At 41.6% G+C, this 18,266-nt stretch overlaps 1 protein-coding gene across 1 annotated transcript in view; it reads left to right on the top strand.

Annotated features, from left to right (window-relative positions):
- The window catches only part of TLL1 (tolloid like 1), a 222,353-nt gene extending 207,756 nt beyond the window's left edge, over positions 1-14,597 (top strand). Inside the window, exons 20-23 of the mRNA XM_088450294.1 lie at positions 358-485; positions 1,461-1,674; positions 10,257-10,507; positions 12,325-14,597. Coding sequence (XP_088306420.1) covers positions 358-485; positions 1,461-1,674; positions 10,257-10,507; positions 12,325-12,456 — 725 coding nt within the window. The 3' untranslated portion in view covers positions 12,457-14,597. The remainder of the gene's footprint in view (positions 1-357; positions 486-1,460; positions 1,675-10,256; positions 10,508-12,324) is intronic.
- Positions 14,598-18,266: the final 3,669 nt, after the last annotated feature.

Below are 18,266 nucleotides of genomic sequence, written 5' to 3'. Positions count from 1 at the left end.
CACGCACGCACGCACGCACGCACGCACGCACGCACGCACGCACACACACACACACACACACACACACACACACACACACACACACACACACACACACACACACACACACACACACACACACCCTCCCTTACCCTTTGTTTCACATAAACTGTAGATCCTAGGTATTCTATATAAATAACCAGGCTCTTTTGTATAGAATATCCAGTAATCTATACCTCACTGAATTCCAGACATTGCCTGCATGTAAATGCAACTTAAAATATTGTTTAAATGTACATCTGATTTACACTTTTAATGTGTGTGTATATTGTAATACATGGTTTTAACATTCAACACATTTCTTGTTTTTCTACATAGCTGAATGTGAGCACAGAATTCATAGCCCAAATGGAGTAATAACAAGCCCTAACTGGCCAGACAAATATCCAAGTCGAAAGGAATGTACTTGGGAAATAAGTGCCACTCCAGGCCACAGGGTTAAACTAGTAAGTACTTGTATAAGCTGAAATTGAATGTTAAATAATGAAGGATATTGCCGATTTCTTTAGAAATATTTTTTTTTATTATTCTGATTATTACAGTTTTTACAAATTGTCTTAATTTGAGTCAAATTTTTTGGCATTAGATTTATGTTAAAGCATTTGCAGACATTTCTTCGTGCAACCATCAAGCTTTAGACTGTCTGTGTATTTTACCTCTAAAGGTGCCTATCCATTAGGCGACCTGAAAGACTGAACATTTAGCGTTCAGACCTTCAGGTCGTGGAGGTGCGGTGCCCGCACTGAACGGCGTTCACTGATCGTCATTCAGTGCATGAGTCCGACCTCCTATCTCTGAAAATGCCGAACCTGACGAGCGTCGTCAGGTTGACTTGCATGTTCAGTATATAGTCGCAGTCGGCAAGGACCCAGGGTGCACGCACATTGCTGGTTCTTGCCGGCTATCCATTACATGACTTTGTGAGCAATGCGACCAAAACCGCCTGGTTTTGGTAAGATTGTTCACAAAGTCGTGTAATGGATAGGCCCCTTAACGCTTACTGAAAAAACAAGTGGTATCTATATACTGTAGCACTATTCTGGAGAAAATTGTTTATTTTAGTAATGGTTTGGCCAAAATACAAATTCATTTTACGCAAGTGTCATAGCTTTTCATCACCTAGGGCTGTCTTCTAAATGAAAATTCCCTGATAATAGCCAGAAACCTTTTATAAAATTGCTAAATGTTTTCTAATACAAAACAGAAGTAACTTGTGGACCCATTGCCTTTTTATATGCATCCACACCTTATTGATAATAGTGACACAATGAAATTTGTACTGTAATCCAAATCCCCGAAAAACAAGATGTTGGATCAAATTCTATGCACATGACAGCAAAAGAATTTTAAAATAACTTCTCAGCTGTGCAAACATAAGGCTGTAATGTAATGTGTAATGCAAATCTGCTTTGGCACCTTAGGCATTTAGTGAATTTGAGATTGAACAACATCAGGAATGTGCATATGACCACTTAGAAGTTTTTGATGGTGAAACGGAAAAGTCTTCTATCCTTGGACGATTATGTGGCAATAAGATTCCAGATCCTTTAGTTGCCACTGGAAATAAAATGTTTCTCCGTTTTGTGTCTGATGCATCCGTACAAAGGAAAGGCTTTCAAGCCACCCATTCCACAGGTTGGTAAGAAATGATTGTGGCTGTTCTGCTCTTCTCACATTTCTGTATACAATGCTAAACTCTCTCTCAGTGCTATGAAAAAGAAGAAATATCTCGACATGTACAACAATTGTCTATTATAAATAAGAGCTTAGACATATGGCCGGGGCCATATAGTCTGTTGCCGGGGATGGCTGGAGTGCACTAGTCAAAGTCTTGCTACCTTGTAGTTCAGGGTACCCGGCCGTCAAAATCGCAGCTTAGGGGAGTTAAGGCGCTCCTCCCCGCCAGGCACGAACTTCTTGGTACGGATTCCTGTGTCTGGTTTGCTATAATTGACCACCTCGTGTGAGACGCGCGCAGTTTAGCATTGGTCTGTCCATGGCTGTAGCGGTTGGTCTCAGAGGTTTGGTCTGTCTCTCTATATACCTCTCCCTTCCGTTTGGCATATAGCGTACTCTATATCTTACCATCTCCCTCCGGGGGCTGGTCAGTTGATTGAGTCCATATTGCTGTAGCAATTGTGTGTCTTTTATGCATTGTATATGACTATATTCTAGCTGCTGTATATACACTGCCTATGTTTTCAAAAACTGTTAGGTACATCTATCACTGTGTTTCTCCTTTATCTCTCTGAGGGTGGGGTGTGTCATTGATAGACTGTCACATTGCATTTAGACCTTGCATATCTTGTACCATTTATACATTGGGAGTCCTCCGGTGCTTATATCCTGTAAGTCCTGTTCCGCAGGCCTGTCTGAGCAGGATGTTAACCAGAATGGGTTCTGTAATAACTGTAGCAAACAGTTACCGAATTTATCTGGTACACCTGCCCCAGCACAAGAGCCGTCTTGGATGGCTATCACACCTGAGGTCTTGTCCTATATTAATAGGCAGGGCAATGGAGGGACGGGCTCCAGCTGCGGTGATGCCTCAGGGTATTGAGTACCCACAGCATGTACATCCTATGTGTTTGCCTCCCATGAATACCTGTTGGGTTAATGAGGCTGCTCACTCTAGCCAGAGTATACTACCGACCTCAGCCTCTCCACAGGTGGAAGGACCAGGGGTAGTAAGAAAGCAAGGGCATAAAAGAGGTTCTCGTCATGTATTTCCTCAGCAGTCTCACTCAACCTTCTTGTCAGATGATCATTCTCATGGTTCTGGGTCAGTCTCAGGGAAGGAAGATCATCAATCCCTGGTGGATGTTCCCTCTCTGGTAAGAGCAGTGAGGTCAATATTGTGGAGGAGGAGGTTGCACAGACATCTAAAAAGGTGGACTTTAGACATCAGGTAGTGTCTAAAGATTATTTCCCTGGGCAGTTGACAAACCTCATTTCTGAGGCATGGGATACTCCTAGCAAGCATTTTCCGGCCACTAGGAATGTAACCTCTCGGTACCCATTTGCACCAGGAGTGTGTAATAAATGGGAAGTTCCCCCAATGGTAGATGCTCATATAACTAGATTGATTAGGAGCACCACGTTGCCCATTCCGACAGCATCCTCTTTAAAAGACATTACGGATAAAAAACTTGATAGAGAAAACATTGATGTCAGATGACTATCTGGGGCCATTACCAGGCCAGTTACAGCTGTAGCTTGGGTGGCCAAGGCTATGGGGGATTGGACAAAGTCTCTACGGGAGACTATAGTCGACCCAACAAAAGAGCAGGAGTCTCTTCTGCACCAGGTGCAGGAAGCGGCTATGTATTTGGGGGAAGCTGGTATTGACGCAGGTATCCTGGTGTCTAGGGTCTCGGCTAACTCAGTGGCAGCCCAAAGAACCCTTTGGCTAAAGAACTGGAAGGCAGATACAGGATCTAAAAAGTCTCTAGAATCTTTGCCTTTCACAGGCAAAGTATTGTTTGGACCAGGTTTAGATGACATAATGACCTCGCTGGCAACCCCCAAGTCTGCTGAATTACCATCTACATCTGCTTTTAAAAGGCAGTCGTCTTGGTCCTTTCGGCCACAGAATAGGATGAAAAAACAGTCCTCGGCCAGATAGGGGCAGTCTCATCGAAAGCAGCCCAAGAAGTCTTGGTCAACCAAGCGCCCAGCTTCCAAGCCAGATGGTAAGCCTACTATCTGATGGGGCAGGCATCCCCCTGGAGGATGCCAGGGTTGGAGGCCAACTGTTGCAATTCTCCCAGGCCTGGCAGCAAACAACTACGGATGCCTGGGTAAGAGAGCTGGTCTCTCAGGGTTATGCCATTACATTCCGAAGGCATCCCCCTCAGAGGTTTGTTCCTACAAGCCTTCCTGCAGAGCTGGTCAGAGTTTCGGCCTACCGGGAGTCTGTGGGTGCTCTCCTGGACTCAGGAGTCATAGTGTCCGTTCCTGTGATGCAACAGGGGAAGGGTTATTACTCAAATTTATTTATGATTCTAAAACACAATGTGTCACATCGCCCTATACTGAATCTAAAATCTTTCAATAGATTTGTCAGGGTGCCAAAGTTCTGTATGGAGACTCTACGGTCAATTATGCTGGCGATGGAGCCAGGAGACTTCATGGTCTTGCTGGACATACAGGATGCATATCTGCATGTCCCGATTGCAAGATCCCACCAAGCCTTTCTCAGGTTTGCAGTGGATTGGCAACGTTATCAGTTTCAGCTCTACCCTTCAGTTTGGCTACAGCCCCATGGGTATTTACAAAGATAATAGCAGTCATGATGGCTCGTCTCAGAAGGCAAGGAGTCGGGATACTGCCATATCTAGATGACCTCCTGATATTGGCCCAGTCTCAGGAGATGTTACAATGTCATCTACAGATGACTATTGTTTGCTTACAGGAACACGGCTGGGTTATCAACTGGGAGAAGTCTTCTCTTTCACCAACTCAGCGGATGGTGCACTTAGGGGCATTGCTGGACTCTCTGGAACAGAGGATCTTTCTGCCAGAGGACAAGACTGTAGCAGAATTTACTGTGCAAGCAAACTGTGTCCGTTCACTTTGCTCTGCAGATACTGGGCTCCATGGTGGCCACATTCGACATGGTTGCTTATGCCCAGTTCCATTCCAGGCCCCTACAGTTGTGGATCTTGGCCCAGTGGGATGGTCGATATCATCGGATAAAGCATCAGATGATTTGTGTCTCACCAGAGGTTCAACTCTCCCTAGCTTGGTGGTTGGAGATGACTCACTTAGACAAGGGTTGTCCATTATGGGTGCCAGAATGGGTAGTCCTCACCATGTATGCAAGTCTGCGAGGATGGGCAGCAGGGATGTGTCAGCACACCTTTCAAGGAAGGTGGACAGACCAGGAATGCCATCTACCAATAAATATATTGGAGCTTCGGGCAGTGCACAGGACCTTCTTCAGGGCAGGCCTGTCCAGGTTCAGTCTGACAATGCGACAGTGGTGGCCTACATAAACCATCAAGGAGGCACACGAAGTCCGGCAGCCATGAAGGAAGTGGCAAGGATTCTGCTGTGGGCAGAGGGCCATCTTCCAGCAATCTTGGCAATATTCATACCAGGTGTATTCAACTGGTAGGTGGTCTTCCTAAGTCACCAGGACATACACGCCGGAGAATGGGCTCTTCATCTGGATGTGTTCCAACTCCTGGTGGACAGGTGGGGGTTACCAGACATAGATCTTACGGCATCACGTCACAACCACAAAGTCCCCAGGTATGGGTCCAGAACAAGGGACCCCTCAGCCGTCTTCATGGACGCTCTGGCGGTAATATGGAACTTCAGGTTAGCGTACCTGTTTCCTCCAATCTCCTTCATCCTAAGAGTCATCAGCAAATTAAAGCAGGAGGGTGGCAGGATCATACTAATAGCCCCTGCCTGGCCTGCTCGCATCTATCACAGAATTTGGCACTTGTTTTTTCCTTAGTGCTCCCACAAAAAATATGACCCTAAAGTGTTCAAGGTATGTAGCGCACTTGCTTTTTTGCAGGCAGGGTTGGACATATGTCTTCGCCTGGCTATCTTGAGAGTCCAAGTTTCGGCTTTGACAGTTTGGTTTCAGCATAAGATTGCCACTCTGCCGGATGTTAGAACATTCCTTCAGGGGGTTCTTTGGCTGCAACCTCCATTTCTCCCACCGGTGGCACCATGGGACTTGTCTTTGGTTAACAGGGCACTGCAGGTCCCTTTGAACCCTTGGATAGGGTGGACTTAAGATGGCAGACGGTGAAGACACTTTTTCTCCTCGCCATCTCTTCAGCTCGCAGAGTTTCTGACTTGGCAGCATTGTCATGTCGCTCGCCATATCTGATTTTTCATTAAGACAGAGCTGTCTTCTGTACCAAGGCAGGCTACCTTTCCATGGTGGTTTCCTGTTTTCACATAAATGAGGAAATTGTAGTACCGGTCTTTCAGTCGTCAGACCTGTCTTCAGGTGAAGCTTTCTTGGATGTGGTTCAAGCTCTTCATATTTGCGTGGACTGTACCAGCTCCATCAGGAAATCTGAGTCTCTTTTTGTGTTATATGGATTTCACAATAAGGCTGGCCAGCAAACAAACAGACTTTGGCTCGCTGGCTTCATATGAGAATTTCGCAAGTCTATACTATACTTTGGCTGCTGGTCCCTAACAGGGTAACAGCACATTCCACTCGGTCAGTGGGACCGTCGTGGACAGTAAGACATGGCACCTCGGCTGAACAGCTTTGTAAGGCAGCCACTTGGTCTTCTGGGAATACGTTTATCAAATTCTACGTTTGCCTCCCAGGATGCTTCCTTTGGGCGGCGGATTCTCTTCTGCGCAGGAGCGTCCCCACCCTTAAGGGAACTGCTTTAGGACGTCCCCAAGGTAATTCCTGTGGACGCTATGGAACCCGAAGAAGAAATACAAAATTATGATATAACATACCTTTGATAATTATTTTTCTTAGAGTCCACAGGGCGCCCACCCTGACGCACCTGGTCAAAGTTGGGATCTGTTCTTTAAACCTTTTTTTTCACAGATTCCCTCGTCTCTTGCTGCAAGGCTTGGTTACAAACTGGGGTTTGTAACCAAGGCTGGGGACGGGGTATATAGTGAGGAGGACCAGTGTATGCTCGGAGCTTTGCTGTTTGGTGCATTGCATTCGATCCAACTACATAGCCCAAGGTAATTCCTGTGGACCCTATGGACCTCGAAAAAAAAGATTTGTCAAAGGTATGTTATACCATAATTCTGTATGAGGATGGAATGGTACCTGACAGATCATTTTGGGAGGCCTGTTAAAAGTTCTGATCACAGTCACTGAACCTGTGAGACTCATGGATGTGGGCACTGTAGAGTGATCAATTTCCCTTTAAGAACGCCAGCAGAGTGATTGAGAGATGAGTGGGTGGGGGAAGGAAATGTAAATTTAAGTATTGTGCATGTCTATCTAGTCTTTATCTGATTTTAGGCCTGATTCAGAGTTCTACACAAAGCTGATGTTTTAAGTACATCTCCGATGTTTGCCGATCTGCACATTCACAGGATCTGTACTGCGCATGCGCAGATCAGTGCCCACAACCATCACAGTGCCCCCTAAGCTGCAGCATGATTGACATGCTGTGGCTGTTTGGGGATAGAGAAGGGGCGGCGATGGGCAGTGTTATGGGGCATGTCGGCTCCGATTTCTGAGTGTGCCAATGCCAGTGGCTGCATCCTTGGTTGCAGTTGCACTGGTCCCTGGAAGCATGAAATACACGGCCATCCTGAGTAACCTGCCGATTTTCACGCTGATGATCCGATGCTGCATCTTTTGCCTGCAGTGTGCACCTTTATATTACAGACACATCCTGCTGCTTTTACATATATTTGCACAGCAGCTAAAAAATCTTTTTATCAATGAGTAAGATATATTTTACGCTGTTAATCTAACAAACTATTTTGAGATTATCATCATAATTTGATATGATAACCTGTTTGTATTACTTTGTGTTACTATTTAATTTAGTCAGAGCAGTGTTTTTTAGAATTGAGTGTATAAATGTAACTTTCCATATATCATTAACATACTACTATTTACTATCTATTAGCGCTCTTGACAGACCGAGAACAATGCCAATCTGGGCTGCAGACGTTCCCTCAATTTATTTCAAATCAATTATATTACATTGATGTCTATATATCAGATTATAACTATACTTTTACCCATACAGATGGAATTTGACATAATCATATATGAGATCTAAATAGAAAAGTGTGAGTGATGATCATGTATTTTTCATACCTCATAATTGTTTGTAACAAATCATACATCTCAACATATTTTCAATATACCACCAGATACAGTATAATCCTAATTATACTTGCTATGCATTGTACAGATTACCTATGGTCCCACAATTTCTAATGGCAGCCCTGTCAGCATATGCATATGTTTGGAAACCTGGTACTTATGGGCTGTGAATGGCAATGAGTTGTCACTGTCATAATTAATATTTTGTATTGTGCTTCATAGCCATGCAGTGTCTATTTAAAAACATGAGAAATAATTGTAATTATAGAATTATAGAAAAAAAAAATTATTCATTGAGTAAAACAAGTTTGTTTTTTTTTTCTTTCTTTTCATAAATTTACTTTTGGTATCACAATCTTACAATGGCGATAGCTTAACAAGTAACATATAAACAGGCAGCCTATCTCTACAAACGTTTATAGCCGACGGTAGCTGCTTAATGTTGGATAAAACAGATTTTTGCACTATGATAAATATACCTCATCATTCACTGCATTGCGATTTTGTATTTATGATGATGACAAACTATTTCTTACTGGCGTGTTTCCATCAATGCCATGCACTACTTCATCTCCGACAACGAAAGGCCCAATTGATGTACTTGGCAAGGAATCGAACTAATAAAGTGTTTAAATATTTTAGTGTGTGTTTTTTATTATTTTTGTTTCATTTTTAGATGTAATTAATGTGGCAACAACAATTATTAGCTGTAGTACAGTGACATCTAGTGGAAATGATACACATATTAAACCTTAGGTGTTGTGAGATTTTATTTACCTTTTCAATTATTAAAAGAGAGATTGTATGTGATAAAAGGGATAATGCTTCCATATTGCATTATAAAAGCAGTACATTGCTACAAATTAATCAGGGTTTAGTAAATCTGTGACTGAATTTGGTGTGGTGGCAGTGACAGCGTTAACAGGTACAAAATCTTGACACAAGACTATCCCTGACCACATTTCAACTGTGTCAACATTTTGACTGTCGACATTTAATCCGCTTGAGCTAATGATGATGGCATTTTCATTGTTGATGTAATTACCAGCTCTAAGGGGGAATGATGCATGCAGGTTACAGATGTGTCCACATACATCTATCCTCCATGTACTACAAGTCATGTTACACATAACGCATGAGCACTGGGTCTCATTCAGACCCGCTCACGAGCGCAGGACGCTCGCAAGCGGGTCGATGGTACCCAAATGCGCATGCGCACGACGAAGCTCCCTCCGGGTCTCACACAAAAGTGGGTGTGCTGTTGATGGTGAGTGACAGCACGCCCCCTTTGGTGGGCGTGCCGGGGGCGTGGCTGCCAGACGGAGGCGTTCCCATGGGAACGCCTACCGTCTGGGGCCGGCCCCACTGACATCACTAGTGATGTCAGTGGGAGTGATTTTGGCTCTGATAGAGCCAAAATCACTCCAGGGCTTGCGGCAGCGAGACTCTACCGCAGGGTCTCGTCGCAAGCCCGATGGTCGCAATGGTCTTGACAATCGCGACCATCATCATGGACGCTCGCATAAGCTGTGGGTGGTAACCCACAGCTATGCGAACGTCCAAAAGGCCGCTCCAAATTTAAATAGGACGGCCCTGATTCAGAGCGAGCGCTCTGTTCAGAGCGTACGGCTCTGAATCAGGGCCACTGTGCGACTCGGTAGCACTGAGCATCTTTTTTGTGCGACTTTAAGAGGAAAAGTCATACAGACAGACGCTCAATGCTACCAAGTCACGCCACAGCATGGTGCAACTAGGAAGGCTGTTTAACAAGCAAGGAGGCTAGATGTACAGTATATGTGAGAATAAGTAAGTCTCGGTTTATAGGAGAAAGTCTGTGTGAGTCCTTTTACAGGGTAGATTTGTGCTATAAAGAACACATGTCTGCACATATTTATATTGTAATCAGCCACATGCCAGATTTTGCTATGGGATAACAGCAAAGATGGTACTACAGCATGTTTTCAGTATCTTGTCCCTGAGCATTTAGCCACCTATCTGGGAGGCAAGTTTGTCAGCATACTTATAAATCACTTCTATTGGCATACTTAATAAGAAGGAGCATTAACCCTTTGGAATAGGGCACTTAATGATGTGGTTTATAAGGAAATTGGAAATATTGACTCAAGTTATACAACTGTGCTATAATTTTAAATGTCTGATATATTTTGAGGATTTCACTTTATATACTCTTAAATGTTAGTGCTGGATAATTTATATATTTACTTTCATTTCTTATAAGATTAATAAAACTGTCCTTTGCAACAAGGCTAAATAATGATCACAGCTGATGGGCTTCAATCTCATGAGCTCAGGTTTAGCTGACAAAATGGCTGACTCTATGTAGCGATGATAAAGAGATAAGAGACACTAAATTAATATAGTAATTTATTTGTGTTAATAAAGTTTCATGCATGTTTTTCAGAGTGCGGTGGTAGGCTGAAACCTGAAGCAAAACCAAGAGACTTGTTTTCACATGCCCAGTTTGGTGACAACAATTATCCAGTCCAAGCGGATTGTGAGTGGTTGTTGGTTACGGAAAGAGGTCTACGTGTTGAGCTTAGCTTCCCAACATTTGAGGTGGAAGAAGAGGCAGACTGTGGCTATGACTATATGGAGCTGTTTGATGGTCATGATACATCATCGATGAGGCTAGGCCGCTTCTGTGGATCAGGGGTAAGATCATTTGTTACCTGTAATATACAGACACCTAAGTATTGAATGCTAAAATTTTTATGTACTACGGATTCTCCCAATGAGAGGATTTATGTTTTGTTTACTTCCTTTGTTGGAAGTAACTGCAGTCACTGCAATGTTTTTGAAACCTTACTATTGGATAACATTCATTATGTTAACCAGTGGTAGTTAATTTACCATAATGCCGCTTCTAAATGCCCACTAGTAAGTGGACGGGCCGCTTAGCTCCCAAAGCTTCAGGAATTTTAATAAGTTTCAATTTAAACCCTAATTTTTAAATGCTTTTTAATGCTATTCAATAAAATACAACTCTAAAGTTAACAGAACATCACGTCTTTGTGCTTTAAGAAATGGTGTTTAAAAGCAACTAAAATTATCTCTGTCTCTTCCATCTATCTCGTGTCATAAACTCACCTGGGAGGCACAAACTATCAAACAGAACAGAAACGAATCACATTCAGTATGCATAAATCTGACTCTATCAATACAGTACCTGCTTGTGGCATATTAGTAGAACACCGGTGGGTAGTTACCAACTAAAGTTCGGAGGACATCCATGCCACTGTGTCTCTATTACTGACTGACTCATAACAACAGCTATTTTAAACTAAGATGTGCTGAGACCTATGTAAATAACTTGGCCACTATGGCTTTAGCATTAGAGGCAATGTGCATGAAAATCACACAATTCTCAAAGTTAAAAGGCTGACTTTTTACATCATCCTATCAGTATCAAAACTCATGTTGCCCATAAATGAAATGCTAGGTTTATTTACATTGAACAAATTATGCAATATAGCTGTTGAAGCTTTGAGATACTGAGGAATGTGGTAGAAATCAGGATGGGGTGCGTTGGTTTTCTTTAGATGTACGGACTATTTTAATGCACAGAAATCTGAAGAAAACACAGGTTCAATGTGTACATTAATACCCCTTTCAGACAGAGAAAATTACCATGTGTGAAAGGGTCAACCTGGAGCAAAATTTCCGGGACTTTGACCCTGGTAGCTACCAGGGTTATTCCTGGGTCTGACATGGGTTTGCTGCTGTGTGAGAGGGTGCAACCAGGGTTTTTCAACGAAATGCCTTGGTAAACAGTGCTGGTTGGCTGATCTGGCAGGGAACTGGCTGATTGGCTGAGAGGGCAGGTCTGTCTGGCTGAGCAGGGGGGGCTGCCTGAGATCAACAGCCCCAGCTGCCGGCGTCGAGTATAAGCCCTCTCCGTCAGATATTGCTCCCTTGTCCTTCTCACATCACAGTGTGTCAGATAGCACAGTGTAAGCAGCAGCTGCATCAGGCTCTTATTTGCTGTGTGAAACAGCAAAAAACAGCAATAACTTAGGAGCTTCAGGCTACTCCGTAATAACTTGTCAGCCATGGTTAAAGCAAATGCATTGAGCATTCATCACCCACTTTCCTGACCTCAACTCTGTGTGCCCAAAAAACAGTCCATTTCTAATGACACATAGTATATTCCAGGGCTAACACAGGTTCAGTGTCAAAGGGGTCGACCCGGGAATAACCCGGGTTCAAGGTGCTATGTGAAAGGAGGGTAGGAGCTAAAACCCGTGTCCAAGCCCCAGCTTATGTCTGAAAGTGGTATGTTTTTATTAAACATTGGTAAACTATTTATAAGATAGAATATTTTACTTTAAAAGGGACGTATTGCATATTTAAGAGTAGACCTATACATCATCAGCCATTTTATGCAGAAATTTGGACATGCTCGAATTTTAACCCTGATTCCCTTTTTATGTAAATATGCAGATATATGACAGGTTTTACATCTATTTCAGCCTCCAGAAGAAATTATATCCACTGGGGATGCAATACTAATCCATTTTCATACTGATGATACAATCAGCAAGAAGGGATTTCATATACGATACAAAAGCGTGAAGTATCAAGATATCCTACACACCAAATAACCTATGAAACCCCTGCAGTGTGAAAATGGGGGATAAATGGCCACATGCGTGAACTTGACAGAGGAAGTATTTTTATTTTTTTTTAAACTAACGTTATTAGTACAAATGTTTTATATTGTAACTAGAAACGGAAGCATCAACAAAGAACTGTGCTGCCCAGGAAGAATCCGTTCTAGCACCCAAAAGACATTAATAAAATGGATGGACATTGAGACTACATTGGTGACAATGAACACAGGGTATTACCTGCTGATAGGGAAGCTACAGGGCAATTCACAAAATGACAAATGATCAAAACAGTGCACAAAATACAGTTTTTGAACAACCTATTCCAGACAAGTTGAAAAGTTGTCATTCGATCTTGGAGTCTTTGCTGTTAAAATTGTGCGCTGTTTAAATTGTGACTCTTAACATTTAAATAAGACATTGAAATTCAAAGCTAACAAACATATAAAAAAAAACCTCTATAATTTATATTCCATAATATCCTTTTGTATATCAATTTTGTGAATTTCCCTTTAAACGCTTTTATTCTTAGCTTGACGTTTTGTCAGTGGTCTTCGAAAGTCAATCTGCAACATTCATTGAGGTTTCCACAAAGGACAGCTCTAACTTCTGACCATTGTCGGAGAAGAAAAAGATGACAAGATGGAAAGTTCCTGTAGGCCACAGACTCATGTGTTCACTGAATTTCTTAGACTGGACTTTTGTGCTTGGCAGACAGCTTATCGTGCTAACAAAATAGCATACAGAATGCAAAATAAGATGTTTAAGAGATGTTCTGAAACCTGATCAGCATTCCTCCATTTATCCAGTTAAACAAAGATGTTTAGCATCTGGGAACTTTAAGCCTCTTTGTATTTGTGCAGACGTCTGTTTTACATCCGAGAAATAGCCACTTTTGTTCCCTTCATTGTAACCATCATTTATACGAATGTACCATTTTATTTCTTCCTAAACCACATTTATAGTGTGAATGTTGTTTGAAAGAGAAGGTTTTTAATTTACTGGTCTACTATGCCATGTGTTGTAATGCACTGTTACTTTGCACCAAACATAATCAGGGACCTGTTAGTGGTTTTCAAATCTGTCCTGCTTCCCAGATTCCTTATATTCCGAGGGAAATAAAAATAAATGTAAAACTCAACAGGAGATGTAATCGGCTTTATTGCAAAACGTGAAATCCATGCAACGGTTACACCTTTTAGTATTACTATGTATAATGGCTGCTATTTCTTTTATGTGTGACTATAAAAGGCAAACTGTAACTCATTCTCCATTAAATGCGGATGTCTCAGTAGTGTTAAATAGAAAAGGCTGGTTTTTCAGTGATATAGAATTATTCCACTTATACATATCTTGTTATTGGATGAAATCTCCAATGGTGCTATATCGGTTAAGAAAACACACAAAAGCTACATTGATTAAAATAAAAATAATTAAATTATTGAGCCAACTAGGAAATGAATGTGCCCCTATCATGGTCTGTATATAAATACTGAAGACATCAAGTATATAAAGAAATCGTTGCAATTCTAGCTCTGTCCTGTGGAGGAACAATTGTTGCCTTAGAATTCTTGCACATGATCAAACAGATCTTCTTGTAGATATATCTGTAATTTGATACGTCTCTTGACAACAAACGTTTTAATGTATGTTACAAAAGATCTTTAAGGATACTGTAAACGTAGCTATAACATATATTGTACATATAACGCTTTAGTTTAATTGTAGGTTGTATTGTGTTATTTTTTGAACAGTTATATTATGTGCTTTTAGACATTGTACAGTGCTAGCCATAACGTATCTGTAATGTCTGTATGAATGTAAATGTTCCAGATATGTGAAATATCTTGTATGGTTGACTCGTTAAATTGTTACTTTATGTGCCAAATTCTTTGGAATTTTTTTTTCTTAGTTTTTTATTTTTGACACGTGCAACTTTTATTTAAAGTTGTCAAATGCATAAATATATGGGCTATTTAAGGTATTGGGACTCCGACTGAAATGTAGTTCATTTTTATTAAATAGATGTTTTGATATTATTTGATGTAGGTTGCTAAATACATTGGCGTCGGACATCTGTTAACTCACCACAAACATTCACTGGCACTAATAAATTGTTTTTTTTCTTTATTAAATCTTTGTCATGAGAAAGTGTTTAACCAGTATTTATAGATTTATGGTTCTTCTGATAGGTTTACTGCATGAGTTCTAAGTGACTGCTCTATAATATGTTAGTAATATATATCAATCTTTAGTTTGTAGGGAATACTGATTATTTTTTAAGTATCCTGTTAAACCTTCTACCCTGTCGTTTTATTGCTTTTGTGTTTAATCTTCTAAAATTCTTCTTGCGCAGGGAGGCCTCTGCCGCCCTATACACCAACATTTGTATAAGGCAGCAGTCAAGAATGTTAAACCGGATAAAAATATAATTATATATTTTGTCGAAGAGAAAATTTTATCTGTTTGTACCTTTTTAAATGGGGTTGATTCATGAATTACTTTTCTTTCTTGGGGAGAATGCACATGTGTATAGTCTGTACCACTTCCCTCAAATGATTCAGTGTGATATATATAAAAAGTTGAAGTGGACAGTACATTGAAGAAGGCAAAAGTAGTATGAAATTCAAGAGAGCTGATTGATGATTGTTCATCCAGAGATCCACCAGCACTCTCCACCACATATGAATCGGACATGTGGGGAAGAGTGTGTAAAAAAATAATTTGTCCCAGACACAAAACTTTTTTTTGTTTCTTATAATTTGTACTACAATTTTACATCTGGTGGAGTTTTTATTTAAAAGCTGTGTAAGCATCCACCCAAAAAAAATAATAATAAACCTCCACTGGTTGTGTTAATTGTGTAATTAAATATACTGTAATGTATTATTTTTGTGATAAATTTGCTCTTTTACCACATGGAATAAGAGAAATATAATTATGCCTGTATGCAACAAAAACCTATGTTTATGCCCAAAATTCAGTATAAAATTGCATCTATAGACTAAGGAATATTCATATTAATTATTGAATGACACATTTACCAGTATGGAAATGTCTGATAATGGACTAAATACACCAGTGGTGGAATAAAATGACCATGAACCCTGGACTGTGTTCCACATGTATTTTAATGCTTGTTAATAAACTAACATCAATTTCTTATCCACAAGTTCTTTGGTAGACACAATAAGCTCCTCTACACATTCACTTTCTTCTTTAAGTGTTTTTTTGTTTTTGCGCCACAGTTTTATTGTGAAAAAATCTTTTGCCCCAAATATCTGTAGTAATGTACCACTGGAATAGATTCAAATATTAGGTAATATTATTATGAATCTATACAATATTACAGGCCATTTCTAGTACCTACCTTGTTCATGCTTCGGACTATTAAAACTACTTTCTTAATGCTCTTGTGCCTGTCCATGATAGCACAGAGGTCCGCTCATGCAGCACACTGCTCCCGGCTGGTGCTGAGGTCTGTCTGTGCTGCTCCTGCCCTGTCCGCTCATTGTCCTGTTACTGGGCATGGAGATGGCTTTCCGCAGCCTCTTGCTCACAGCGTGTCTTCCCAGCATGTTGGCACACAGGCTGCATGCCAGAGTTCCCTCCTAAACAACAGTTTGGGCGCAGCCATGTTGGACTCTGTCACCTGACGCTCTTCCTCCACTCATGCTGCTCCCAGACCAGCTGGTTGCGGCATACAATCCCTGGGGATCCTCCCCTGTAAATTCCATTGTCAGACTGGTCTCTGTTGCTTAGTACAACATCGCTTCTTGCTGAAGTTACAGCTTAGTGCTGAGATCCCAGGTCCTCTATCTGATCGGTCCCAAGACCTGATTATTTAAGGATTGCCATTGTGACCGCAGCTCCATAATCGCATGCTGGTCTGCTGCGAAAATATGCTATTGATTGCTATTGCAATGCCGTTGCACTGCCAACATAGAGATGCCCACTGCCTCCCACTACCACTATCTCACATCCGTAATACCTTGCAAACCTCCACAAACATCAGTACATCGAGTACCATTGGCCCCTCATGCAGAATTACAGCAGCCCTGACCTTACTTAAAAATTGCTAAACTGTGTATGCAATCGCAATGGCTAATTTATGCATGCCCATGCAACAGCATTCAAACGGACAGACATGCCTGCGTTTCTTTGACCACCCTCCGTCACCACCCTCAAACGCTCACTGCCTGTCAATCACTGTGCGATGCTCGGCTTGATCTCTGTGCGATCGCAGTGGTGCCTTGCATGCGCAGTACGCAACAATCGGCCAACTGCGAGCACTATTGGAGTTGTGATCCTTAATGGATCAGGCCCCCAGCCCATTATATCCAGTTTCTATATCTGCCAAATTAGTCTCCTATACCATCTTGCACACCAATCTGGTTTTTACCACTGAGACTTGTTCTTCTGCTTCAACATCAGACTCTTATTAATTAAGTTCCTCAAGTCATCAACATCGGTCCCATCTGATCAAGTTCATCAATTCATTAATATCGGACTCCTATCAATTAAGTACTTCAATTCTTCAACATTGGTCTCAAACCAATCAAGCTCTCAATCCAACATCTTCTGTCCCAATCCGATTCTGCTCATTCATTCAGTATTATCATCCCCAGTTCTCATTCCAACCTGCTGTTTAATAAAGACATTCTATTTCTGTCCTCGCCTTCGGGCCCATCATCTACTGCTGTATCTCTATCTCCCTTTCAGCCTCCCATGCCTGTTCCTAACCAAATCAACCCTCAGGCGTGACACTTCGTGTTGTATAGATTCATATCTTAGTGTCTTTGTTTGCTGATAAGTATACATTCAGTTAATGATGGGAATTTATTTCATTAGTCCATTCATACTATTATTATGCATGTGCGCTGACCCCCGTATTTTGGTTTGGTTCTGCTTTTGGATCTGTATCTCCTTCACGGTTTTGGATCTGGAATTTTAAAATAAAAAATAGATACGTTTTAAAAACAGCGAAGATCATGTAATTTATGCAATCCAAAACCCGAAATTCAGATTTCAAATCCGAATTCCGAACTGCAAAAAGATCAGAACCGCGACCCGGATTTACCCAGATCTCCTCAGGAGATTAGAACCCCGACTCGGATTTACCCGGATTCACAAAATTCGGGTGGATTCGGATTTCTAGAGAACCAAACCGCACATCTCTAATTATGATGACTTTTTCCTGCCAAACTCCTCTCCACCACAAACAGGAACTGTGCTAGAAGTCATAGGCACTGGAACGGGAGGGAATGAATTTGAATTAACTTGCGGTTCCCACCATTGAAGTCTATGGGGGAAGTGTTTATTGGCTGAGAGAGCTGGGGACTCGCCTATCTCAGCCAATGAATGTTCAGCCATTATATGGGAAATGCGACGGCTGACCCGTTATTCAGTAAGTACTGTCCTTAGAGGGCAGTACTGTGTCCGGGAGTTCTGCATAATAATTTTTTTATTTTGCCAAGAGCCTCGATGCCTACATGGACCGAAGAGGACCATGACCAAGGGGTGGATGAGTATGGATTGTTTTTTTCACAGCGATTGTGGATTTTACAGGACAAGGGGACAGACCAGCGCAAGGGACAAGGTAAGAATGTAGTGTGAGTGCGGGTGAAAGTAAGTGTATGTGTAATAATGCAACATACGGTGCGTGTGTCTCATCATTATTTAAATATTTCTTTTGCAGAGGTACCAGCGGGCTTCTAATGTCCTGCATGCTGGTTCTTGTTGTTCTTCAAGTAACGGCATGCAGCTTGCTGGAACCACTAGTCCTCCTGTAAAAGACAATATTA

The sequence above is a fragment of the Taudactylus pleione genome, unplaced genomic scaffold (assembly GCF_031769625.1).
Source record: "Taudactylus pleione unplaced genomic scaffold, aTauple2 ptg000513l, whole genome shotgun sequence".
Lineage (NCBI taxonomy): Eukaryota > Metazoa > Chordata > Amphibia > Anura > Myobatrachidae > Taudactylus > Taudactylus pleione.
This window is presented reverse-complemented; position numbering and strand designations above follow the sequence as displayed.